Source organism: Fusarium verticillioides, chromosome 5 (genome assembly GCF_000149555.1).
Source record: "Fusarium verticillioides 7600 chromosome 5, whole genome shotgun sequence".
Taxonomy (NCBI): Eukaryota; Fungi; Ascomycota; class Sordariomycetes; order Hypocreales; family Nectriaceae; genus Fusarium; species Fusarium verticillioides.
Genome location: NC_031679.1, coordinates 159675 through 186012, shown reverse-complemented (window position 1 = coordinate 186012; position 26338 = coordinate 159675). Strand labels below are relative to the sequence as shown.

The window sequence follows — 26338 nt, the reverse complement described above, 5'->3', positions numbered from 1 at the left end:
CGGACCTTGACCCTAGCGAGCACCCTATGAGCACTTCCGTCGGAGGCATCACGTCCAAGTCACCTCATCGTCACAGTGATGTCTGCGTATGTTAGAAAAAGACAAAAAGTATCTTCTGCTTGTGAACGCTGCCGTAAGCGCAAGCTCGGAGTACGTGTCCTAGTGACCTCCAACCTCATACATTGTCTCGCTGACTAATTCGCAGTGCGATGCGGAGAGACCTTGTGTTCATTGCGTCCGCGCGGGTGCCCAGTGCGTACCTCGCGAGTCAACATCAGGAGGCTTTGGGGCATCTTCATCTGGCCAGACTGATGCGAGGGACAGACAGGCTCAGACTCCAGGGTCTCCCATACTCCCAGAGTCCAGCATCGTTGACCTAAGTGCTCTTGTAAGTACAGATTCTCTCGTTTGGAATTAATATTGACGCTCGTATGATAACTGCAGATGATACGAGGAAGTGGCACCAGCCAGGATTTACGACATGATACCTCGTCACTACCTGGCGGAACGAAGCTCCTCGAAGCCAACACCACACTACCTGCCAGACATTGGCGTAACGTAGTCGGCGTGGAACTACCGGCCGACAATATTTTGGAAGACTTGGTGGACAGCTTCTTCTCTTCGGTCAACTGGTTCATGATGGTCTTCCACGAAGATACCTTTCGCCGCAGGTATGCAGAAATGCTGCAACATTCACATTTCAAGTACCAAGATACAACATTCTACTGGACTTGGCTCCTAGTCATAGCGCTAGGTGCACATTACACTGCACTCAAAGACCCTGAGGATCAGATGAGTCCTCAGTACCGACAGCTTTCTCGAGATCTGATTGCTGTTATTGAAACCCGTTTCTTACAGATCATCGGGTGTCAGACTGTAGAAACAGTCCAAATATGTATCCTACTTGGCAGTTTCATATTCTATACGCGACCCACAACGGGACTCGGTATCTGTGGAATGGGAGTCAAAATTGCCCAGGTCATTGGACTACACCGTGAGAGTTTCTGGAAGGAGCAGTCTCAGTTAGCGCGAGAAGTCAAACGACGTACTTGGTGGACATTGGAAGTCTTCGATAAGTAAGTACTGTATCAAGATCTATCTTCGTTCTTATGTCTGCAAGCTTACCAAGGTCTCATTAACAGATACGCCGCCGTTGCGTTTGGGCGCCCCTGCATTATTGATGACTCTGACTGCCAAGTCGAGATGATCTCAGATATTGACCTCGATGGCCACAAGCATGCCCCTACCAGGCCGCTCATCCTCTATCAACAACACAAGTTTCGTCTCTACAGAATCATGGGTGCGTTCTTGGGCCGTAAGAGGCAGCGTAACAGCTTTGAGTCGGTTGAAACTATACACAAGCGAATGCTGCAATGGCGCCAAGAGCTCCCTGATGTACTGACTCTCAAGGGTCAAGAGCAGTCCATGGACCCAAGTATAGTAAGGCCAACCGAGATCCACGCACTCAGTCTCCAGCTTACCTACGACAATCTGCAAATTATCTTACATCGCACTGAAGTCTTTAAAGACGGCAACGGCATCTCTTCCATAATCTCCAATAACGGTACCTCTATCCAACAAATATTCACCTCAGCCATGGATACATCTGAACTCTCCTGCTATCCTGGCATCTTGGACGCCTGCAGAAGAACTCACGCAGACGTCCATGTTGGTATGACCATGTTCACAGCTGGTGTTGTCCTGTGCGCTATCTGTCTATCACACCCTCTTACTGAAATGGGGTCTCGCGCGAAGACCGGGGTTATGCATATTACACGCATGTGTCGAGAGACGAGAGCCGGTCGCTATAGCGGCCAGCTGGTCTCGGAGCAGAGTCTTAGTATCATCGATAGCTTGGTTGAGGTTATGCTGCAAAAGGAGACGGATATGATCACCGGCCGAACGAGTTATCCAAGCCCCCATACAGCTCCTGGCAAGAGAGATACGGGATCGTCTGACGATGGGGGACCTAGAGCAAACAGAACAATAGCGCCCAGACCAAGTATCGCATCTGGTCCAAGTGAGCCCAGAAACGAGCGAGTCTTGGAGCCGATTCAAGAAGGTAAGCACAAGGCTGCTCTGACAAATGAACATATGCAATCAGTGGTAATGAGCTAATGATACAATAACAGTCTTCAGACAGCATATTTCCACACCATCCGCTGGAGCCAATTTGAACCCACAAAGCTCTGTCACGGGGAGTTATGGAAACGATGGAGACAATGGGACTATGGGCACGTTCAATTGGGACGGCGACATGTCCGCGCTCGTGGATTCGGGACTTGTGGATGCTAGTCAACTGTGGTTATGGGCGGATACCTTGGACTTCGACTCATTCGACGATCCGGCCCCCGGGCCCCCAGAGTGAGGACCTTCAGAAATATTAAAGAATTGGATGTACAAGCAATGAGCTACCACCAACAGCTTCGCGAGAAAGATGCCGCACACAAGGACCAAGACGCATATCTGAATTGCCAACAAGAGCAGGTAAATTGAATAGACTACCGTACTACAACAAGTGCCATAATGCTCAGGATGAGAAATACACTAGGTGCAACTTTGCTACTGATGCTTGAGGTCTGAGTAGAAGTTTGCGATGCTGTTACGGTCAATGTCGCGCGTGTCGAGGCCGACAGAGTTGGTAGGTCCTCAGCATTAGTCTGCGCAGGTTCGTCTTTCGCCGACTGGAAGGGATGTCAGTGTTGATAGGATCGATAACAATCGTTACGTGCTGCACTCACCTGCTCCGCCCCGATAACAGACCCAAAGTTGTCACAGATCCCATACCCATACGCATTCGTCGTCGCAGCTTCTGTAGCAAGACACGAGGCGTTCCCAATATACTGACAAGTGTAAGCCTGGCGAAGTAACCTAGGCTGGCACTCGCAAGAGCTCAACCTCGACGTATCTGTATCCGAAACATACGGTGAGCAATCACTAAGTATATTCCTCGCCGATTGACAAGCCTTGTCAACATCGACACAGAGTTGCTCTGGATAAGCAGTGTACGCTTGTGCTGAGGGCGTCGTCGGGGAAAATGTCACGTAGCTGCGGCAAAGACTTTCCCAAAGCTCTATGCCTCTATCGAATGAGTCTTGATAGTAATTGCCTCGATAGCAGAGCTTTAACTCATTTTCACAGCTGTCTAGTGTCAGCGATGAGATGGTTAGTGGTGGCTGAAGTACTCACTCGTATAGAGAGTCGAGGTATTCTTGGTTGCAAAGGCATTTCTGTTTTCCAGGGCGATCCAGTACAGTCGCGCAAGCATTTCCGGAATTGAGGAACCCATTGCAAGCAGGAAACGAAGTGATATCGGACCCGGCCTCGCAGATCCAGCTTGTTGAGATTGTTTGTGCGGCGATATGTTGGAGAAAGTATGCGAATATTACATGAGACTTCATGATGAGTTATCTCAGTTGTGTATCTTGAGAATGATGCAAAAAGGTCTCTCCAGGTTGATGCAGTCAAGAGGGAAAGTTAGGGCACACATAAGACTGGTCTGCTTGAGGGGATGTCTTAGGTTGGAAGCTTATCCTCCCATCTGTCGTACCACCACCAGCCGCGTGAGCAGTTTACAACCAGCCGATGTCTTTTATCCTAGGATCTGATTCGGCCATGAAATGACAGCTGAAAAGGCGACAAGCCATTATCACCTTCGGCGAAGCAAGATGGTGTGAAACTCGTGCAATCTGATTGGCAAATGAGCCCCCTAAATCCAGCCTCACCAATATTTCTAGCCATTTTGGGTTTACTTATCAGCCTCTCGATGAGAACAAAATCACCTGAGAAACATGCCTCCGATGCAACATTCGTTTATGAGTAGACGCACTAGTCCTCGTGAGAGCGACAAAGCCCAGTCCAGGGCAATATTTCAATTCGTACTTCAACCACCATGCGTCACAATGCCACCAATCAGTGGAGTTTGAAGTCCATATGGATATCTATATGTCAATGTAAGTAATATGGAATGTTTTTACATTCATGTCTTTCTTTTGAAGCAACAAAATAAGAGGTGATCATGTCTGACAAAATACTACCAGTCTTCCGCGGCGTGACCGCGTCTGTGATTGGTATCGTCAAAGGCTTAATAAGTACGATCAGAAACAGATATTATACATACAAGAACAGAGCCCCTCCTCAAAGACCACCGCTACTTCTCACAGAATGGGGGATGGCACTTCAGCTTCTTTGCCAGATCGCCATAATTACCACCATCTCTGTACTTTGGCATGTATCAAACACAAACAACGGACTAGCTACTGTCGGAGACAATCCAGACCCTTCATTTGACTCAAAGGGATTCCATCCTCCTCCAATTCTGAGCTCGTCTATTGTCTGGGCTACTGTCCCAGCGTGGATCATGTCGGCTTATTCTTCTCTATGGTCTGCAATGCTTGATTCACTAAAGAAGGTCTATCTTCTTCTCGAACTCGATAAAGATCTTCAAAAGCCTTTACCAGGTACCGAACTCTTTCTGAAAATCTGGACACGATACTTTCGTCATCAGTCCACTCAGTCCCAATCTACCCCACAATCGAAGGGCTCCACGATTGAAAAGACCTTGTTACTGGACTACGGAGAGTGGCCTGTCATAAATGGCTTCCGGGCCATGAGGGCAGGCCATGTTCTCTTGGGCATATGTCTCCTCTTACGAGCAGCTCTCTGGACTGCAGGCGGCCTCACTGCGGCAATCTTTGCGACAACTCTGGTTCCTTCTGAAACGCCCGCCACTCTTTACAGTGTCAAAGCCTTTGACGAGTATCTTGGTTGGGACGAAGGAAAGGGGACTGGCAACTCATCAGTAACACCAGCATTCGACATCGTGAGTGCCACAGTTTTAAGAAGCGGTGATAACTATCCTTGGACAACCGATACACATTCTTTCTTGCCATTCATCCCAGTTTCTAAAGATTTCAGGGGAAACTACACCTTTGCCACTGAGTCATACTCCTCGAATCTCGACTGTACTGTCGCCACAGAAGAGGATCTAGACAAGATCAGGGGGTTAAGTCTTGATCTCCAGGAAGGTGATGACTTTGATTCTGCTCAAATTCGTTTCAGATTCAAGCATGAGGGCTGTGAGGTTAATAAGTGGTTCACCCTTACAAACAACACCCTTCAGTACGCGAGAACCTGGTCTACCGACTGCGGTTTAAACAGTGGCCGAGCAAGATTCGGAATGTTTTCAGGGAGCTACAACGCAACCGAAAGATTTCATCTTTCCAACCTTACGGTTGTGACTTGTCAGCCTCTGATATACAAGTCCAATGTCACGCTGGAAATGTCATTTCTCAACGACACCGCAACTCCCAAGGTAATCAAATTCTTAGAGAGTGGCAGACAGCAGTTCTGGCCATTTTTCATTTCCAGTTGGCTGCGGGATATACCCCGGTACTCACTCTTTGATCCCACTATATACAATGATATGGATAACTTCTCGCGTCTAGTCATAGGACATGCCTCCGGAGAGGCAATCCTAGACACCCTGCCGGACAAGCAAAAGATTACCGATTCCTTCAGCGTCATCTTTGCCGCTCTCTTTTCCAACTTCGTGACCTTGGAAGGCTATTCTAGTGCACAAAGACGCGAGGTTTCCGGTACAATGTCCCGGTTGCGGCTTCGGCTGTTTGTAGTGAAGTCTGCTGCGATAGCTACAGTAGTTATCCTTGCCGTCACATTTGTCACCACTGTCATTCTGGCACTTCACCTGCACCGCAATCGGCATATCACTAGCCTGTATATGGACCTCTTACTGGGCACTGCAATACTACTACGAAATGGTAGCTCTAGTGGCCTTGACAGCTACTTGAACGGCCGTGTAGTATCAAGTAATGTCCCCAGCCACGGGACATATGGGAGTAATCTTGTGGAAGCTGAAAAGAGGAATTCGGATGTGAAAAGTCGTGAAGTGTGGGTAGAGGGAACACCAAGGACTTTGCATATAAACTGGCCGTAAGAGTCAATACTAACATCGCAGAATCAGACTTGAGCAATTAGTCAAGGCCCCAGACTATGGTGTTTGTGTAGCATTGTCTGATACGCTGGGTTAGATCCTGTCTCGTGTAGATGGGGTTTAATTCTGCCTGTGTTGGCATTAAAGCCATCATCAACTTAAGATAACGAAATTTTGTGAACTGCAATACACATTTATACATAGTAGATGGTCCCATATCCCTCAAATTCACAAGCTGAGACACCACTCTTTTGGTCTGGTGGTGTATCGTCATCTTCTAACGTAGTCTCAAGAACATCCCGAGTACTCTTCTCAGCACCCATCGTCTTCCACATCACCTGCCATCTATTTCCCTCTTCTAGAAAAGACGTTTCCATATCGCGAGATGAGAACAGTTGCCACTTGACTTTTCGGTACTGAATCGCGTAGATCTGCTCACCCTGTCCGACAAAACCAGTTTCCCTATGCTTCTTTTCTCTATATTGCGCCACTAGCTTCGGATCAAGAGGTGCCGCTCCTGTTGGCTCGCCCAAGACCTTGGATACTGGAATCTTGACCTCAGCTTCCACTGCACCAGTTGTGCCGCCGTCTAGGCTCATTTTCGCATCTATTAATGTCTGGATGGCCGTTACCATATACACATGCCTTCGTTTCTTGAATGCATCCTCAAACCATTCTCTGGCCACCTTATCTTTGCACATCTCTCTGAACTTTGTGTCGGCATTGTCCAGGAAGTATGTAAGGCAAATTGTATCTTGAATCTTTGTATCAAGGTGCTCCTCAGTCTGAAACAGAAGCGAGGCAACCGAGGTGAGAACTGCCTGAAGCTTTGAATCTTTACTTTTCTGCCTTAGATCATAAAAATCTTTGTTGACAACAGAATAAATATCTCCCTCCTGGAATTGTTGTTTGCCAGCGGGATAATAGGAGTTTTGAGGCGATTTGATAGTCGTGACAAGGCGTCCGAGCTGAACGCTCTCTCGTGGGAAGAGGTGACTATGGACTGTCAAGGGCGGCATCTTGTCTGTCAGTGGTGTGGCGAAAAGGATAAAACGCAGAGGTGGTGGTATTCGGAGTGTTAGTTATAGCCTTTTAATGCTGATTGCTTGCCCAGGCTACAGAGAGACAAGTACGTTTTCAACTCTCGTGCTTCTAACATCATATCATGGCTGCATATCAGGCTGCGATATGTAAATGACGTGGGCAGCTCATGGCGAATCATATTGATATGTTTATGTACCAAGTTGGTTAGTCTAGGATGTGGCTTGCAACTCGCTAGTCCCGTAACTCACAGTGCATATAAACAGGAAAAAGAAAGGTACTTCCGTCACAGAACGGAGAGGGGTAGATAGCAAAGGGCATCTCATGGCAAATCATTCTGGTCATGCGCAACTATGAGGACGGTCTGTGTAAGATGTGGCTTGCAGCTGGATGGTTCTGGACTTTAAAGGATAATTACACAAGGGTTAAGAGTTAGTTACTCAGTCCCGCACCGTGAAGGAAAATGCAGTAAGCATAGCGGTACCTAGTTACAACTTTTCAGATAAGACAATAGAACTACTATTAATCACCACCATACAATCTTTTCGCTTACCCATTTACAAGGTGACCCCTATCCTTTGATCCCCTGGAGATCTTCTTTTTCTTCCTTTTGAAGTCTATCGTACGTAGTCATAAATCATTGCACTACCAGCAACATGTCTGCTTCTTTACAACTACAAGGTTGCACTATATTTTCAACCCCGCTTTGCCTCTCAAGCTAACTCAACAATGACAGTCTCAGGGAGGTCTGATGAAGCCAGTCAGCTAGATCAGCAAATTACTCTTCTAATGTCTTATGAGCCTGAAGACGCAAACGAGCACGTGTTCATCGGTCAGCAGTATGCCACCGTTGCCGAAGGCTTCCTGGATCAGTGGCAGTCAAGCTCCAATGAAACATATCTCGAGAAGGCCAGGAGAGCACTTGCCAAAGGCATCGAGCTTGTGCGGACAGGGGCAGAAATGCTCCCCTCGAGTGGCGAAGAGGGTGACGAGATGGAATTTTGGGCTCTTGCAGCACAAATGGCAACCTCGATGTTTCAAGCTTTCTCCGATTCTATGGCTTTGGACCAGGCGATTTCTTACTATATGAAAGCACTTGAAGCGCCAAAAACCGAAGGGGAGACGTATGGTGCTGTTCTCTTGAATCTAGCCAACTGCCTTATTGAGAGGGCCGAACGTGAGGATTCTGCAGAAATCGCCTTGAGAGACATCAATGAAGCCATTCAGAATGGCCAAAGTGCGATCGTCGCTCTTGGTCGTAACCCTATTTGCTTGAGCGACGTCTCAACCATGTTTCTAACTCGGTTTGAGAAGCAAGGAGAGTTCAATGACTTGGATGAAGCCACCAAATTATCCAAAGAAGCACTGGACAATACTAGTCCCGAAGGCACGTCCATTTCTTCAAGACAGTCTAACTTCGCACAATGTCTCAGGTACCAATTTCAACGGACTGGAGGCCTTGATTATCTTCACCAAGCCATAGAGTTACTCACCAAGGCAAAGGAATCCTCTTCCTCAACTACTGCTCCAACACGTGCTAAGATTCTCGGTAACCTTTCTATGGCTCTTAATCTTCGTTATGAGTCACTTGGTACCAACTCAGATCTCTTGGACGCGATTCGGATTTCTTCGGCTGCCCTGCAAATCGATGGCCTGGAAACAGAGGGCTTAGTCTACCCAGTGATTCTTAGTAATCTTGCCTCATACCACCAATCTTATCACCAAGCCTTCCCAGACAACAACAGTATCGACAGTGCCATCAGCCTTGCTGAGCTTGCAGTAGAAGCTCTCAAAGACAACCCTATGCAGTGGAGCAGGTGTCTTTACAATCTTGCGACCATGTTAGATGACAAATCAAAAACAACATCCGGGTTAAGAGAAACGGCACGAGATGAACTCGCCGAGAAATCCATCGGATACCTCGAGCAATCGACAGCAGTACAGAATCTGGACCAGTCATTGCTAGCAATGCAAAACGACTTCTGGAGCAGGCTGTTGCATGAAAAATATCAACGTCTTGGTTCTCAGAATCAAGACTTGTTAGATACGGCAATTTCCAAGGCCACCGCCGCCGTTCAGGCTTCCAGCGAATTACAAGACAACCGAGGTGACTTCTTAGTTCAGTTGGCGGATCTACACCAATCGAAATTTGAGAAGTCTGGTATCGAGCAGAGCTTTGATGCCGCTTTACAAGCTCTTGAAGAATGCTCAAATATGAAGGCGGCTCGGACTCTCACGCGTATCACTTCGTGCCATCGGGCTGCATTGTTGTGTGCAAGTAAGAAACAGTTTGTCAAGGCTGCCAGGTTTGCGGGAATCGGAGTGAGTATGATGCCAAATTTGGTATATTGTGCTCTCGAAAAAGACAGCCAACTACAGGCCTTACAAAATATCTCAGGACTGTCTAATTTGGCTGCCGCTTTAGCCCTTGAAGCTGGTGCTACTCCTGGTAAAGCCATGGAGCTTTTGGAGGCTGGTCGAGGCGTCGTTGCCAAGCGATCCACGGACTTTGCACAGGGCCTTGATTCCTCAAAGCTCGACGATAGAGGTCGGCACCTTCTGGAGACTTATCGGCAATTGAAACGGAGAATCGAAGCGCCTATGAGTAGCGAATCCCTTGGAGATAAATACCCCTCGACTTTCACCGACAGCACCTCTCGCCGTTTGGAAGATGCAAGCTCTGCTACCAACATTGAGGAACAACTCAAGACCAACTATGGATTTGATATAAACCCACAATTGACAGAGAATTGCATCATCGAGATAGCCTCGACATCACCAATAGTGGCATTTGTGTTAACTGAGTTCCGAAGCAGCGCTCTCATTGCAACAGGGTCCGGAATTCAGGTGCTAGACCTACCAGACTTGAAACTCCACGAATGTACTGAGTATTATGCAACTATGCAAATGCCAGTGAAAGATGCGCTACGCAGTCTCGAGTTCGAGAATGTCTTTGAAGTCAACGAAAATCTCAAGAGATTACTGGTCTGGCTATGGGATGTCGCTGTTTTGCCGGTACTGAAGCATTTGGGCTGTTACACTTCAGAAGCTCCATTGTCTACTACACAAGTCGCGAGAATTCATTGGCTAACTTCGAACGTTATGGGCCTGATGCCTCTTCATGCAGCAGGTCATCATGATGAAGATTCCACAGACAACGCTATAAGCCATGTCATGTCAAGTTATACTACCACCATTTTATCCTTACGCCATTCAATCCGTGTAATGGAAAGCTTGACATTATCGAAATCTTTCATTCAATCCAAGATGGCTATCATAGGGATGACAAAGACTCCAGGCCCGTGGCCCGATTTTGACAAGGTGCCTGATCACCTGCATGCCGTGAGGCAGTTCATTACAGATGAAAGCAACACGACATATCAGGAGAACTGCACATGTATCGTTGCCCTTGATGCACTTTGCGCGTCCCAAATGGCACATATAGTCTGCCATGGTATCTCACAAAGAGACCCATCCGACAGCTCGCTCATTCTTTGCAGAAAAGAACACTCCGAGTCGAGTGAAGAATCTGAGCTTGTGGAAGATCCTCTGAGTGTCCGACACATTGCTAGTAGAGGATCCCGGAACTCTTTCTTGGCGTACCTGGCAGCTTGCCAGACAGCCGACAAGATAGCAACGGGCGTATTGGAGGAAAACATTCACATTGTGGGTGCCTTTCAGTTGTTGGGGTACGCGAATGTTATTGGCACTCTATGGGAGGTCGAAGAAAAGGCATCTGTCGTATTTGCAACCAAGTTCTATGCATCTCTGGCTCGTCGAGCTCAGACGTGCAGTCAAAGCAATAGTCGTTATCCAGCAGACATGGTTGCTGCGGCATTTCATGACGCGATGATATTTCTTCGTTTGCAAGATCCTGAATTTGTAATTACTTGGGGACCAATGGTACACTTTGGTCCTTGAAAATGATTACAATAGCAGAAAAGGAAATCGAAATAAATACGCTTTCAAGAAACAAGGCTTCTCTTTCACACCTTACTTTGCAGACACACAGTCCTCAAGCATCTACATAGTTTTATCACTTTATCCCATTTCCCTCTTATCATAGACTATCAAGCCATTTCGGGTCAGGTGGCAGCTCAAGCCTATTAGCCACCAACTTGATGGTCATTCCTAACTCTGCGGCCATATTGTCAAGGTCCTCAGGCGGTATAGTGCCGATCTCAGATGTCCAAGCAATGTACCTTAGCGACGGGAATAATTCCTTGTTAGTGAGCAATGTTTTGATCAGTTTGTAATCATTAGGAAGTAATACTGCCTCAGGGTCACAGTCCTCATCAAGTTCCTCATCAAGTTCCTCTTCTGACCAACATGGACTAATATCCTGCAGGAACAGAACCCTCAGGCTGGGCGGAATATGATCTTTGACCATTTGCAAGAAGTTGAGATCCTTGTCATACCAATATGGACCAAATAATGCCCTGGGGGGAATAGCGAGATATTGCAGGGCTGTAAAGTCTGCGTATTTCATGCCCGGATTGTTGAAGCGAAGGGGATCCATACAATCCCAGCAGAGTTCCAGTATTTGGAGACTACTCTTGCACGGCTGGAGAAGTTTGGAGAAATCTGGTGAATCTGAGCGTGCTGACACTTCGAAAGGATGGTGAAACTCCAGATGCCTGAGCGACTTTGCGTTCTTGAGGAATTTGTTTAGAACCTCGTATGAATAGTCGGGGGCATGGAGATAAAGGGAGTCGAGATTCTCAAAAGGGAGAGGTCGGACAGACGGCCGTCCGAATTCACGGATGCTGACTTTCTGCAGTTTGAGAGTTGTGAGGCTTGGGTGAGAAAGCAGCGGGATATCATTCAAGGTCATGCCGTATGTTCCGCGAGGATTTTGCTCCATGAAATTCACTTGGCAGATGATTAGTTATCATCCTTGATCCACCGTTGCGACAGTTGAACTTACATGTCTTCAGTTTTGGCTTGGCAACCATGCGACTGTTCAGTTCTCTCTTGCGTGCCTCATCCAGCCGTGAAAGCGCGCTTTCGCGGAATCTCAAATTGATGCCTTCTAGGTTTGGCATGTCGAGGGACAAGAGTTTCCGAAGATATTCCGCGTCTAATTCATTGATGTTGAAGTGGCTGATGGTGGGAAGGTCCTCGGGGTGATGGTATAAGTCCCTGTACACGTCTCTTGTGCATGCACGGTTTTTCGTGATCGTCATCCTCCTGTATTTAACCTTTGGCGTCTTTGGAGCCCTTGGCTTCCTAGTGGACGCTTTCGCTTTACTTGTCTGCATGGTTGACGAATTGGAAGACATTGTGGATGTGAATATGTGGCTGTCGACCCGCGAGTCCCTTTCTCTGTATGCGGGTTCAGCGTCTCGCGACGCGTGGAGAAGATACCCGCGCTAAAAGTCCATGACATAATCTCAGCTCTCTAACCAAATGTGACTTAGTGTAGCTCCGGACAAGAGACGTGAGGATCTGCCGAATCACCAAGTTGTTCTTTATGGGTACTGATCAGAATCACATCTATCTAAATATTCAAGATAGCTCTATGCCCGTATTGGTAGTTGTCTTGTAGTTATTGTTACTTGGTTTCCTCACCCGAGTCTTCTACCGATGCGCCCTGCTATAACTACCTACCCCGCGCCGAGCACAGTTTACCACTAAACCAAATATGGGTAAAGAATCTCAACCTTGAATCAAGACACGATAAGCCATCATTTAGTTAAATACTCGACTTTTTCTTGGATCGAATGATGGATCATCAGAAACATCAAGAACTATTCTCAAATAAACCAAAACTCGATTCATATTCATCCACTTCCAAATAAGCATCATGTCAAACACAACCGGAACACCTGCAACTTGGGTAGTGGTTGGTGCTTCACGGGGCATCGGTCTTGAATATGTTAAGCAGCTCCTTCAGGCAGGAAATCGAGTAATCGCCACAGCTCGGAACCCAGAAGCATCGGGACTTTCGAAAGTCATCAAAGCTCATGGCACTCCAGACAGTTGTATCGTCGAGCAGTGCGACGTTGCGAGTAGCGAAAGCATTGATGTAAGCCCAACTTATCCACTCAAGTCATTCATTACAGGCAAGTCTAATAGCTTTATGCGCAGGCCTTTACAGCCAGGATGAGCACGCTTGTAAACGAGGGAACCAGACTTGACAACATCGTCATGAATGCAGGTGTCCTCAGATACCCTAATCGAGCAACAGAACTGTAATGCCCCATCGATATGCATTCTCCTACATATACAATTGCTAACTTGAGCTCCAAGATCACACGATAACTTCAAATTCCACATGGAAACTAACGTCATTGGCCCAATCATATGCGCACAGAAACTAGTCAACTTGAATCCCGATAGCCCTCCTTCCAAACTGATCTTCATCTCGTCCGACTCCGGGTCGACCACCAATTTCCTCGCATATGAAGATGGGTTCGCAGCATATGCTGCAAGCAAGGCTGCACTCAACCAAATGCTGAGACACATGGCGGAGGAGTTGAAAAGACGTGGTGGCAAGTGGGCCGAGATATGTGTTCTGGCTCTTCACCCTGGCGAGGTGCATACGTGAGTATTTCGTCCTTGAGTATGAAAGCTTGACTGATAGCGACTAGAGATATGAACTCTGGCGAGGTTGGCACCTGGGATGTGGGAACGCTTTTGGAGCCAGAGGAGAGTGTCTCGGGTATGCTTAAGGTGATTAGTGAGAAGAATCACAATGATACTGGCACGTTCTGGTGCTGGGATGGCAGAGTAAGTTCGTCAATTCTACGTTGGGTATGATACTAATAACCCACAGGCTTATCCATGGTAATGAATGTCAGTCAAATTGGAGGCATTGCCAGTGATGCTTGCCTTACGAGACTTCGATAGGTCCCTATCACGCACGGTTTGTGTTATCCCGAGGCAGAAACCACCCGCCAGGCAGCAGACTAAATGCAAACCCGTTTCCTATGATGTTAGTGTTCATCATCTCATATGGGAAGAGTTTTCTTCACCACTTGCGCAGTTTCCAAATGCAAAACAAGGTCACGACAAAGGTCTTGGCTATATAAATGATATTAGCACTGCTAATGATACGACGCTGTTCTTCAATAAATCACTATAGGAGATAGACCATGTAAAGCAATATGCAGGCTGGTTCCTTTTATAACATTTTGCTTCCACTGACCGTTTTCACACTCCAGTAATATGACAATACAGCTTCTCAAGAAGTCGCCAGAGTACACGCTCTGACGAATATATTATGGATGACTGCGGCCTATAAGGTTCAGCTTTAGGCTGCCAACACAACATCTATTTTTAAGGGCGCCTGACTTGTCAGATATTCGTAATGAAACAACTATAAAGAACCCGAGGGCTCTTTATATATACGCGTATAACCCCTTGGTTAATAAAAGGCATGTTTGGGGCTAATTGATCTAGAAGGCTCACGGCATCTTTCACCCGATCATCGGGAGCGCTCATTGGTGGGTTTTCCGAATTTGGTCGTGCCGAACCGTTGGGTCGTTTCATGAACCCTGTCATCAGAAGACACAATCCACAATGTAATGACCTTCATTAATATCCGATCATTGTTCATCAATATCGAACGCTAATTTGTAGACTTACGGAAGGTCTCCATGTAGCTTGCGCACTACCAGATCAGTGCTTTAAATGTTATAATCGGAACCCCAGAGCATGTAGTTCTCTGTGTTTCTGTCTGTCATTTCTCTTTGGGTCCATTAGCTGTCGTTCTTTTACACGTATTTCTATCTACACTCTTTTATTTTCCTTCACTATGCGTCACTCGTTTATTTCGGCATTGATTGCCGCTTGTTCCGCCGTCCAAGCTGCCGCGCAGCTCAACGGCAAGGTCGGACCTCTCACTACTCGTTCAGCCAAGGCCGCGATCAAGACTTGCAATATTGTCGACTACGGTGCCAAGGCGAATGCAAAGACTGATAATGGTCCGGCAATCCAGAAGGCTTGGAATGATTGCAGAACTGGCGGTGGAGAAGTCTATGTCCCAGAAGGCGACTACGGTCTGAGTACCTGGGTGACATTGACGTCTTCGAAACCCATGTCTTTCCGTCTCGATGGAATTATCTATCGAATTGGCACCGATGGAGGCAACATGTTCATGTTCAAGCACCTTGAGGACTTTGAGCTGTACAGCAGTACCTCAAAGGGAGCTATCCAGGGTTATGGCTATGAGTTTCATAAGAGTATGTTCCAAGTGTGATCGCGGTTTACCGGAGACACTAACACAAAGTAGAGAATGAATATGGTCCCCGTATCCTTCGATTTGCCGACGTCAAGAGCTTCTCTATCCACGACGTTGCTCTGGTTGATTGTAAGTATCATGCACCCCAATCAGTGACAAAACTGACAGAATCAAGCGCCCGCCTTTCACTTCTCTATTGACACCTGCTCTGATGGCGAAGTGTACAATATGGCCATTCATGGAGGCAACCGAGGTGGCCTTGACGGTATTGATGTCTGGGGGACCAACATCCAGTAATGCCTCTTGACCCATTATGATACTGAAATATACTAACATTTTTTCAGTATCCACGATGTTGAAGTTAGCAACAAGGATGAGTGCGTCACTGTCAAGAACCCTTCTGATCACCTGTTGATCGAGAACATCTTCTGCAACTGGTCTGGCGGTTGTGCCATGGGCTCCCTCGCCACCGACACCAGTAAGTATCACTCCCCTCTCACTTACCTGATCAACACTAATCTAGACTAGATATTCACGACATCGAGTACAACAATATCTACACCCAACGTTCCAACCAGATGTACATGTTCAAATCCTACGGCGGCAGCGGCACCGTCAACAACGTTGCTCTCAAGAACTTCGCCGGCCACTCCAACGCGTACACGCTTGACCTCGATGCCCAGTGGAGCTCCATGAAGCCCATTGCCGGCGATGGTATCCTCTACAGTAACATGACCTTTTCTGGCTGGTCCGGAACCTGCGCCGATGGTCACCAGAGAGGGCCCATCAAGTTCAACTGCCCGGCCGATGTCCCCTGCACTGACATGCAGGTCGATGACTTTACTGTTGGAAGTAACAAGGGCGATACCGTTGAGCATGTGTGCAAGAACGCTTATGGGTCTGGAGCCTGTCTTAAAAAGGGCAATGGTGGTGCTTATACGACTACGCAGACTGTCGATGCTGCCAGCGCTGCCACTCCGACCATGGATGGAGAGCTTGAGAATGGTCTTGGTCTTACTGTTTCCATTGCGATCCCTACCATCCGACCTTCTTTCTTTCCTAATGTCGCTGCCATCAGTCCCCGTATGGTCGACGCCGGCAAGGCTCAAGCTACCGCTCGGGTAGAGACTCCCGTCCCCGCTGAGGCTGAGACCGCCGCTGACACTTCTGCTGTAGCTGATGTAGCAGTCCCCATCAGCTCTGTTTCTTCTTTTAGCACCTCCGTTACCGTGCGCGAATTTACGACTGTTGCCACTCCTACAGCTTCCGTTGGCGCGACGAGCAGCCTCCTCACCGAGGAACCTTCTAGTCTCGAGACTACCTCAAAGTCTGCCTCCTGCAAGGCAAAGAAGTCTCTCTGAGAAGAGTAAACACGGTATTACTTTGCTCTGATATCTCAAGCATAAATTGCTCAAACAAAATATATTATACCAAGAATACAGCGTGCGAGTAATTATAACGAAGTTACGCATAAATGTCCTCATTCCTTTTCTCGAGTTGTCTCCACATTGCAAAAGAGCCATAGACCGTTGCCAGTGACGAAATTAAGGGTAATACAATAAACAACCCAGTAAGGGCGGCGCATAAAATCATCGCGAATATACTGAACCCATATGCTGCTTGCTGAAGATCGGGATCTGGACTATTCGAGTGTGAGGACAATGATAAATTGAAAGCCGACAGGATAATAACGATGATGCCAAACGCTGACACCGCGTTATTGTACTGGTCCATGTATGGCACATAGCTCTCAGTCAAAGCATGGGGGAAACCTTGAAGGATGCTGGATATGGAAAACTTGTAAGGCGAATATCGATAAATTGTATCGAGCCGATTCAAGCGCAACTCCCCGTATTGGAATCGCTTGTCCATGATTTTGGAGTCCTTGGGGTTGAGATTTGGCAGTATTGTACGGGCAAAATCCGACCAAGCTCGGTAGTCCAAGTTCTCATTGATCAGACGAGATTCCTGAGCCACCCGCAAGTCATGACCAAAGCGAACAAGGCCACAGTAAGAGTACAGAAGCCCACAGGCTGCTCGGTGCAACTGAGGGTCAGACGATATGTTATTCTCCCAGAATTCGTAGTTGAGGAGAAAGTCCGGCAGTGGCTTGATGAATATTCTCGACTTGGCCCAAACGAGATGAAGATCCAGTTCCTCTGCGATTACGATTTCACGGCGTAGGAACTTCTGGTAGTATAGTGATCGGGGAGCTCCATGGACGGCGATGAGCCATAACATCCTGCGTATGGCATTGAATCGAGAGAGATCGAGAAAGGCGCAGAGAAATCTATGCACCTCATCTCTAGCCTCATATCTCAGCGGCTGCAGCTCCCTTGCCAAGGGAGATATGTCGTTGAAGGCTGCAGGGAGGACTAGGTCATCCTGAGGAACCAAGGAAGAGGCTGGTGGAAAAGGGGGCATGTAAGCCGGCGATGCAATCTCCTGGCGGGATTTATCCATTTGTGATATAGTTGAGTGACAGGTGCGGGTAAAGATTAGAGTTTTGATTAAGTTGGTTCTTGGAAAGCTTGTCTCAGGAGTTTGGAGGATGCCCAGCACGCCAAGGGTGCCAATGTTTTGTTATTTATGGTCTATAACTTGTAGAAGGCTGATCAGACTATGACTCTACGGTTATGCAACAACGTGTGTTTTGTTACGTTGCCTGGTCGCGCATGTTGAAGTGCGATAGTCTCTGTGTTGCAAATATGACATAACCCTTTCATACCAGCTAACCTCAATTGACTTGTAGGGTGTGCATGTCGCAGCTATGATATAATTGGCAGGTCTGCAGGGACACCCTGGCCATTCTCATCCAGTCTTATACCAACTGACAAGCATTCAATTAGACTAGCGCACAACTCCCTCAGAAGGTTAACGCTGTTTGAGCAGCACCTACGTACCATATCTGTCATGATGCTATAACAATGAGAGTACCCCGCAGATAGAGGCATTAGTATGTTTTGGGTTAAAGCGAAGTATACTCTTCCTGCACTTTTATAAACATTTTATACTCAAGATAGATTCTCAGATATCTATCATTATAACCGTCATCGTCTTCATCACTCTCCTTGCCACAGAAAAGTTCAAGAGCAGTGTAAAGTCGTTTCTTGTTCAAGCTGGTGGCGTCACTGCCTGGCCGCATAACGTGGTCTTCACTTTAGACTCTGGTGGGCCTGAATTGAGGGGATGCCTGTCTTGATGCTGTCAGTCACACGGCTGAAAGAGTACTGGAACCTGATCCAACTTTGTCAAGGATGCTCATATCTACAGTGGGAATCAGTATTACTATTATATTGCTTACTATAGTTAGTATCATATCGTGTGTCACTGATGTCGAGTCTGTCGTGCAGACACTAACTTATATTCCGTCCCTTTAACTCTTCTCCCAGTTAAGCCGAAGCAGGGCATCAGCTTGAATTCTGTAAATTATGGCTCTGATTGTCTTGCAATGTTGCTTTCTTTACAATTAACTATGATACTCTATTATACTCCTGATACTGCTTCTTCTAACACCTTAACTACACTGTTTCGAAAATCGACTAATCCTGAAGATGTATCGAAATTCTACCAAAGACATGACCAAACGGCCCGGCGATATTTTTCCCCAAGACGAAAGTCCAGGCCAAGGACCGGAGACTTATGCGCACCAGTATCAGTCGGCTCTTTCCCCAGCAGATATCGGAACTCCGTTGGATTCAACACTTTATCCTTGGCCACGAACCTGTTATAGTCCCGATCGCCGATAAGCGCCCAATGTCCGATTTCAGTCAAAACAATACCTAGAGCAGAGGTATCGAAACTCTTTTGATACTCTCGAAGGCTACTCCGGCCCCCCTCGAACAGAGCATGGCGATATAGGTCAGCCCGTTCGTTTCCGTGAAGCATATATTCAGCTGAGATTTCGCTTTCAGTGTCCGGTCTGGCATGTTCGAATGCACATAGAAACGGTTGCTCGATGGAGGGGCGTCCCATCTCGTCTCTCACAAACAGTATTGACTGCGAGGAGATTCCTTTGTGTGAGGGGTTCGTTGCCGTGCTCAACTTACTCGTGGCAAATCACTCAGTCGCTGGTATTTGCATAAACGGACGGGCCTCAGAGGTATGTGCTTCAGATAACAGGTTAGCATTCACGGCATTAGCGGAGAGATACTTAGCATCCAATGTTGGGCTGGACAAAGCGAAAGGGGGGTTGTTGATTGGATTGGTCCTGAGGAGTCAGGAACCATTGAATCGTGTAGCTATGCCCAAATTAAAGCGCTCCTGGTCATTTTAAAAGTCAGGATTATTATTTATCTGATCTTGTAACGTATTATAGTTATCTCTTGTTTATCTAGCTTGTCCTGATTCTCTAATTAAGACATAATTTATATTTTAACAGCTTAATAAGGAATTCTAGCACATAAGGCGTGTAATATCGCCTTCAGCTATTAAGTCTACCTAGGTCATATATAGAGTAAGACTCGCAGAAAAAGACTTTAGGTTGCGGCTCACAATCAGCTGGAACTTGCCAACATATGACCCTTGATAGATCCTGTCCTGGCCGAGTTTCTACGTGCAAAGGACACACACAAGCCTTGACCTAAAAGCCTCCACAGCACGTTTGCCAATGTACGCATGATGTTTCAGCGCCGCAAGTTATACAATGTAGGTTATTTTCGAGTGAGAACAAGGTTCTTTCGCCTATATGTTATTTGCAATTGAAACTTATGGCTGAGAGCTTAAATCAGCTGACAGAACTCAAGTTTATACTGATATAAGCTCCAAGTATTGCCATTCAAAACTGAAGTCAATTAGGATATCTCAGTGTGTGGCCTTGATCTCTCTCGTTGAGATGTCATAAGCTTCGACTGTCAAAACCTTGGACAGTATCTGAAAAAGCCTGACCAATTCCCACAGCATAGAATTTAAGACCATAAATACTTAAAAGTGGCTCATCTGACCGGCTGGGGGTATAAGAAGCTCAAAAGCATCCGCCAAGATGAGGTGATCGAACTCATCACCACACAAAGCACGCATCTTCCACCTGCCAAGAACCCTTCTACGAAATTCACTTCCAGAACGATAAGATCCCACAAGCCCTCCCTGCTAGCGACGTCCTCGCTGTTACCCTCGCCGCAGATAAGTACGATTGCCTGAACGCCATACACAACTTGCCCAAAATGCATGGCTCCGGGGATTGAAAGTGGAACCGGAGGACCTTATGCCTCTTGCTGCCGTGGCGCACCTCATCCGGGATGCCCAAGCCTTCAGGGAACTCACTGCAGCATTGGTCCTCAACCATCACGGGTCTTATCTTGATCTAGCTGGGGAAGACGTTGTATCCACCATGCCTTGGGAGGTATTATGTAAGTACTGCAGTAATAGTACAGATACATAGCTAATATACTTATGAATAGTCATGCTGGAAGAGCAAAGAGGCTTCGCGAGATTGCAGTTAGCGGATATTCTTATCAGAGGAGCCAACCTTGGGAGCTGCGGTTCTTGTGAACTGAAAGCCAGATATACTGATGCATACATGAGCAAGTTGATTTTGGAGGATCTTTGGCCTGCGTATTTCTCCAAAATGCCCATCTCAATGGCGCTACAGAGGGTGGAGATGATGTCTGATCGGGTCCCTCGGGGACAAAGCCACCCTTGCGACAGGGCTCACTACCACAATGTTCCGCTATATAGAATTTGTCGTAAGAATGACATTGGGTGATTGAAGAGGGAAATCGGGCTTTGTCTTGAATGCGTTCGAGGAGGGAGCAACACTTTCGAATGTAAACAGCCATCTCATAGTTCCAAGGACTAATCAATATGAGTTCAAGAAGTAATGGTTCTAATTATATACAGGTATGAAGTGTCATCCTTGACTTTGTGACGAATAAGTCTCTTATAAACAGCACCGAATTCTAAAGTTGGTTGAAAGGTGGCAGCTTCACCGGCCTTGTCGGCCTGCACACGCCAGCACCGTCAAACAAACTGAGAAAATGACCCCAATTAAAAACGTGCGACCATTGAGGCATCGCACCTTATAAGAATAAAACCATTCCGACTATCGCAGTTATCTTGATCCACGTTGCGAGACCAGATCTGTGAGCTTCTGAAACAACCACTGATGTAGCATAGGGCGCTCCCGTGGACTCTGAAGGAACTTGGTCCTGGTCAAGAGGCGATGATTGAGATGGAAGTGCCGAATTGCCACGTTGAGAAGTAGGGATAATGCTTGTTTCCGTTGTTAAGCTCTTCGGGGATGATGGCTGGGAGGGATACGCCGGCGTATTGCTGTTGGACTCTGCTGACTCTTGAGCCGAAACAGATGGCTGCAGGTTCCCTTGTTCCGGCTGCTTATAACCATTAGATGCTCCAGCTGCAGTAGGGGCCACGTGCTGGTGTGTCTTGTAGCTGGGATGGGAATCCTGTGATTCTGTGGCTACAGTGGGGTACTCAGGCTGTCCGTTCTTCGAGCCAGGTTGAGAACTTCCCGTAAGTCGTCCCGTAGGATACATATCGCCGCCAGCGTCTGTCTGATGCCCTCCAACCCAACCCGAAGGGTACTGAACTATCGGATGTGTATAGCTCGCACGGTCAGTCTCACAAACAGCCTTTGGTACTGTCAAGGTAACAATGTCCCCTCTTTGGGTACAGGCAACAGTTGTCATATCCACTGTTGGGTACACCTGGTTCTTGCACCCGCAAGGGCTGTAGAGCAGGGTAATAGGAACACAAGTTGTGATAAGAGATGCGGGATTGCTTGGGTTGACAGTAGTGTAAGTAACTGTGGTTACTGTCTCGGCAAATCGAGTCTTGGTGTAAGCATGGTCGCTGGCCAGAGTCGAGTAAGCAGTATGGATGGCTGTTGGGGTAGGGAGAGCTGTTGACAGGTAAGTTGCTGAGTTGGTCTCTGTGGCGGTGAAATCAGAGACGGAAAGCGTCTTTGAGCCAGTATTCCTTGTTGTAAAGGAAGAAAGAGAGTAAGGTGAGCCTGTTTGACTGGAGTATGAAACCTCGCTTGATTCAGAAGTTGTCTCATGTACCTGAGTTCCCGCAGCATGTGAAGAAGAGGTTGGTGCGGAGGACGAAGAGGATGAGACATCTGAAGTGGAGGGAAGCTTTTTGCGATAGAGGGTCAAGAGATGATTAGGCGCTATCTCACGATGCAGAAGTTTCCGTCCGGCGCGGAGAATGCCTCCGCAGAACAGAGTGCGATCTCCAGGGCATGTGAGATCGCAGCGTGCATCCGCTACAAATTCCGTATCGTCGAGCACATCGGCCTTGTAACAAGTCCTAGAAAACATTAGCTTGGTACTTATAGATCAAAAGGACAACTTACTCTTGATAAACACCGATGTACGCGCTTCCCAAAGCCAAGTCGATACACTTTCGGGTAGTCATCTCTGGGTCAGTTGCGACCTCTTTGAAGGATGGATATCCCTCGGGGGATTTCAAACACCCTGTGAAGGTATATTCGCCAAGCGTAGGAATGTTACTTGTGGATGGCGTTGACGAGGTCGAAGGTAAAGCGGAAGTATCTGATGTGGACTGTATCTCAGTTGAAACATGGCTGGTGTAGCTTACGCTGGATGCTGTTGCGGCGGTGTCTATCGCGGTAACCGAAGTCGTAGTGGATGATGTCTGCACAGTTGATGCCTTAGTAGTCGACGTGTCGGCGGGCGACATATCTACGCTGGAAGTATCGGTGTGCAACGAGCCTGTACTTGTTGCGACGGTAGTGAGCTCTAGAGAAGTGGACTCTTCGGCTGATGTAGATACTGATTGGGCAACCGTTGTAGGCTCTGAGACCGACTCTGAAGATGGCGATGAGAAATCGGTTGATGTAGATGCTGACAGTTCAGTTGTTGACGAGATAACCTCTATTGAAGTTGTAGCTGAAGCAGATGTAGACTCCAGTGTAGATTGGAGTGCAGAGTCTGATGTTGTCCCTGAAGCAATGTCTTGTGAGGACGATAGCGATGTGAATAGTGAAGTAGTTGCTTCAAAGGTTACACCTGATGTAGTTATAGGTGCTGACGTAGTTTCTGACGTGAGTGCTGATGATGGCGGTAACGATGTAGTCTCCGAGGCCACTGTTGATGCTGTAGTTTCTGAGGTGGATTCGATAGATGAAGAAGTCTCAGATGATGCCGAGGTTGATGTTGGTGAAAGTAGCTTGTAAGCAAAGGCCGTACCAGGGGAGTATTGACCCCCTTCGAATGACTCAATCAAATCGCATTCACTGTAAGGGGGAGCTAAGAAATTCACAGCAATGCACCTCTTTTCACCGTCACACCGATTCAGGCATCCTTCCAAGCTATCTTCTTCATCTCGTCGATAGATTGATTCTCCAGTCGCGGAAGTATCGCAGGCGAGAAAAAACTCGTTCCCATTAGGGCCGGTATAAGTACTGCCCTCCATTTGACTGCAAGTCGACGGTCCTGGTGCTGCTGCAGTTGATGTGGTGGCCAGCGAGGTGGTGGTAGAAAGTTCTGTAGGGGCCTCGGTTGTAGACGAGACAGCTGGTCGAGACACCACATAAGCCATGTCCTGTTCAGAGTCTTGCATGAGACCGCTAAAGCTCTCGTACAGGTAACATTCGTAAAAAGTGTGGTAGAAGTTGAGTGCGCGGCAAGCCAGGTTATTAGCGCAGAATGCCATGCATTCAGTCAAGCTGTGCACCTGGCTGTTATATTCGATCGGAATACTGCCAGTTGCTCGCCAACCGCAGTTGGTATTGAATTCCACACCGTCGACGGAGGTTGGAGAATCGAGTTGGTCGCAAGATAATGGACCCGAGGCGGCAGAGGTTGTAGCCGAGACGGCTTCAGTTGTAGTCGAGCTGGCATCGGTTGTCGTGGTTGGCGCAGTTGACAGCACAAGAGCCATATCAAATAGATTGTTAGGCGCTGGGCCATCCGACTCGTCCATCAAGTAGCAAAGAAGCTGGCTCTTGTCAAAGAGTGCAACTTTGCAACCTGTGACATCACCACACCGGCCGATGCATATCTCCAAATCAGTAGCCTCGGAGGAGGAACCGATTTGATTGCCGCCAGTTGAGTACGAATTGCAAACAATCTCGAATTGCGTGTTGGAAGGGCCGTCGTAGGGGTTGCTCAGCTGGTTGCAGGATACCGGCGCTGACGATCTTGGTGTTAAGGAAGAAGTAGAGTCCGATGAGCTTGCTGAGTCAGTTGATGTAGTAGAAGCTTCTGATGACAATGATATTGCTGAGTTAGTTGATGTTGCGGAAGGAGTAGAGTCCGATGAGCTTGCTGAATCAGTTGATGTAGTAGAAGCTTCTGATGACAATGATATAGTACTAGTAGCAGAAGCAGTCACGTATGTAACGTAAGAAATAGTCCCACGAACTGTTCCCGAGGCAGCCTGTGTCACGACAGAGGTCGCTTCGTACGTCGTGGTAGACACGACACTCGTGGTGTCATAATCAACCTTGAAGGGCTGATCGCAGTTGTTACAGGGTCGCATCTTGATCATGACAGCAGTATCGCCATAGCCATTGTGAAGATCACATACAGCTATCCTCAACTCTATAGATGGAGTGGAGGGCTTTATCGAAAATTGAAGAGGAGGAGATGTCCAGGCGAACGCTGTATCGCCGTTTGGTGATGGTATGCCCCAAGGGACGCTGAGGTACTTTGACGACGAGTCGAGTGGAGTTCCAGTCTCGTCCTTTGCGACATTAACGCCATTAACCAGGATCAGAACCTTATCTGCAGAACTTGTTGAGTTAGCCTTTAGGTGTTCATTGCCCTAGAAGTAAAGTACTTACACAACATCACAGCTTGCAATAACCATGTCGACGACGAATGTGGTCGCCTTAGTTAGAACAACGTTCAAGAGATAATTTGCTCCATTGTAGGAGTCCGGACCACAATAGCTCTGGGTATATGCATCATACTGGTCCGTAGTATAAGAGCTTGGGCATGTAGAGCCAGGCGTCAACGGCGCTGCGGTTAAACTTCCAGTTGATATAATCACGCCGCTTCCCATTCCAAAAGGGCCATCAGTGAAGGATCTAATGGCTGCAGGGTCTCCACTATAGCCCGAGGATGAAGAGTAGATGTCTCGAGAATTGCCAAAGAGAATCTGGGCCAGCGCCAGTCCGCCTTTTGCTGTAGGAGAAATGTTGATACCTGAGCAGAGAGGTATAAGCGATGCCCAGAGGGCACAAAGGGTTGCTTGTGGCCTCATGGTGAAGGGGCAGCGATAAATCGTGTAAGCCTTGGAGAATAAAATCCCAATAGATGCATCGAAACCTGTGAAAATCGCGGGTTTGACAATTTAGTTAAAAACATTACCCCTTGGGAGAAATTTCTGTACGCCACTGCTCTGTTCATATTATTAAACATCCAGATTAAGCGAGAAAATAACCAATCTTGCAGTGATGAGCGAGCTAGCGAGCCAGCTGAAGTCGGCCGCCAAAGGGCTATGTGGGGCGTTGCGTGATGCACTGTTAAAATCGATGTTTTAATATTGGCCAAGTTGCCTCTTTCGGTTTACTGCTTGAGTTCTTCACTTACTAGTTTCAGCAGCTAATGCCTGTTGCAAAGCTTGTTGGCTGGTAGCAAAAGCAATAGTGTCAATTTCAGAGGGGCCAAAAACCAATATACGAGATATCCTAGCCTTAATTAGGCTTAACGATAAGCTTCAGCTAGCCACTAGCACAGGCGACTTCAAGATCTTGATACTGTTTGCAATGAGAATAATTCGATTCTTAATGATGGGAAGCGTTATTTACATTTACGATTATACGCAGCTGTCACTGAAAAGATAAAGTTGGATGTGTCTGAGTATTTGAGTATCTCTGCGATGATTACAATTGACGCCTTAACGTAAATCAGTCTATGGCAATAAGATGTTCTGGATTCCGCCACCGCAAGCAAAAGTTTAGCGCTATTGATTGCCCCACGGGCACTAACACAAACGGGAAACCCCCTGATACCATCCGCTCCGTTAACTGTAAATCATCTGGCCTCGGTGGTAAGTCTAAAAGACGTTGCAAAAGATGTTACAATGATACAACTTCTAAGCCTCTCTGTTCCTTTGGTTGTTGAGATTCCTCGGAGCAATGCAAAGATCTTCTTTCTGTATAGCGATAACGTAGAAATTTTAAGAGAGTCAAGGCCGATGGTGCTTACCTTAGCGCCGTTTAACTT

At 47.3% G+C, this 26338-nt stretch overlaps 11 protein-coding genes across 11 annotated transcripts; 6 read left to right on the top strand and 5 right to left on the bottom strand.

The window, feature by feature from the left end:
• Positions 1–73: 73 nt before the first annotated feature.
• On the top strand, positions 74–2532 carry FVEG_03356 (hypothetical protein). Its single transcript, XM_018890973.1, has 5 exons — positions 74–150; positions 206–388; positions 445–1076; positions 1143–2062; positions 2133–2532. Exons 1-5 carry the CDS (start codon positions 79–81, stop codon positions 2366–2368), a joined length of 2043 nt encoding a protein of 680 aa, XP_018747396.1. The 5' UTR covers positions 74–78; the 3' UTR covers positions 2369–2532.
• On the bottom strand, positions 2461–3455 carry FVEG_15248 (hypothetical protein). The gene is made up of 3 exons (XM_018904372.1): positions 3190–3455; positions 2742–3141; positions 2461–2684 (listed from the first exon to the last, which is right to left on the bottom strand). Exons 1-3 carry the CDS (start codon positions 3399–3401, stop codon positions 2502–2504), a joined length of 795 nt encoding a protein of 264 aa, XP_018747397.1. The 5' UTR covers positions 3402–3455; the 3' UTR covers positions 2461–2501.
• A 563-nt stretch (positions 3456–4018) lies between these two features.
• On the top strand, positions 4019–6050 carry FVEG_03357 (hypothetical protein; the record flags this gene model as incomplete). Its single annotated transcript, XM_018890974.1, has 2 exons — positions 4019–5910; positions 5978–6050. 2 exons carry the CDS (start codon positions 4019–4021, stop codon positions 6048–6050), a joined length of 1965 nt encoding a protein of 654 aa, XP_018747398.1.
• Positions 6051–6147: 97 nt separating this feature from the next.
• On the bottom strand, positions 6148–6972 carry FVEG_15249 (hypothetical protein; the record flags this gene model as incomplete). Its single annotated transcript, XM_018904373.1, has 1 exon — positions 6148–6972. One exon carries the CDS (start codon positions 6970–6972, stop codon positions 6148–6150), a length of 825 nt encoding a protein of 274 aa, XP_018747399.1.
• A 751-nt stretch (positions 6973–7723) lies between these two features.
• On the top strand, positions 7724–10915 carry FVEG_03359 (hypothetical protein; the record flags this gene model as incomplete). The annotated part of the gene is made up of 1 exon (XM_018890975.1): positions 7724–10915. One exon carries the CDS (start codon positions 7724–7726, stop codon positions 10913–10915), a length of 3192 nt encoding a protein of 1063 aa, XP_018747400.1.
• Positions 10916–11054: 139 nt separating this feature from the next.
• FVEG_03360 (hypothetical protein) lies at positions 11055–12276 on the bottom strand (the record flags this gene model as incomplete). Its single annotated transcript, XM_018890976.1, has 2 exons — positions 11055–11866; positions 11922–12276. The coding sequence occupies 2 exons, from the start codon at positions 12274–12276 to the stop codon at positions 11055–11057; spliced, it is 1167 nt and encodes a 388-aa protein (XP_018747401.1).
• Positions 12277–12684: 408 nt separating this feature from the next.
• On the top strand, positions 12685–13921 carry FVEG_03361 (hypothetical protein). Its single transcript, XM_018890977.1, has 5 exons — positions 12685–13022; positions 13085–13188; positions 13247–13540; positions 13588–13726; positions 13773–13921. Exons 1-5 carry the CDS (start codon positions 12801–12803, stop codon positions 13785–13787), a joined length of 774 nt encoding a protein of 257 aa, XP_018747402.1. The 5' UTR covers positions 12685–12800; the 3' UTR covers positions 13788–13921.
• An 832-nt stretch (positions 13922–14753) lies between these two features.
• FVEG_03362 (murein transglycosylase) lies at positions 14754–16540 on the top strand (the record flags this gene model as incomplete). Its single annotated transcript, XM_018890978.1, has 5 exons — positions 14754–15180; positions 15228–15308; positions 15355–15472; positions 15524–15657; positions 15708–16540. The coding sequence occupies 5 exons, from the start codon at positions 14754–14756 to the stop codon at positions 16538–16540; spliced, it is 1593 nt and encodes a 530-aa protein (XP_018747403.1).
• A 119-nt stretch (positions 16541–16659) lies between these two features.
• FVEG_03363 (hypothetical protein) lies at positions 16660–17642 on the bottom strand (the record flags this gene model as incomplete). The annotated part of the gene is made up of 2 exons (XM_018890979.1): positions 16660–16821; positions 16872–17642. The coding sequence occupies 2 exons, from the start codon at positions 17640–17642 to the stop codon at positions 16660–16662; spliced, it is 933 nt and encodes a 310-aa protein (XP_018747404.1).
• A 2866-nt stretch (positions 17643–20508) lies between these two features.
• On the top strand, positions 20509–20883 carry FVEG_03364 (hypothetical protein; the record flags this gene model as incomplete). Its single annotated transcript, XM_018890980.1, has 2 exons — positions 20509–20527; positions 20579–20883. 2 exons carry the CDS (start codon positions 20509–20511, stop codon positions 20881–20883), a joined length of 324 nt encoding a protein of 107 aa, XP_018747405.1.
• A 7-nt stretch (positions 20884–20890) lies between these two features.
• On the bottom strand, positions 20891–25469 carry FVEG_03365 (hypothetical protein). Its single transcript, XM_018890981.1, has 3 exons — positions 24952–25469; positions 22498–24900; positions 20891–22451 (listed from the first exon to the last, which is right to left on the bottom strand). Exons 1-3 carry the CDS (start codon positions 25371–25373, stop codon positions 21197–21199), a joined length of 4080 nt encoding a protein of 1359 aa, XP_018747406.1. The 5' UTR covers positions 25374–25469; the 3' UTR covers positions 20891–21196.
• Between the last annotated feature and the right edge of the window lie 869 nt (positions 25470–26338).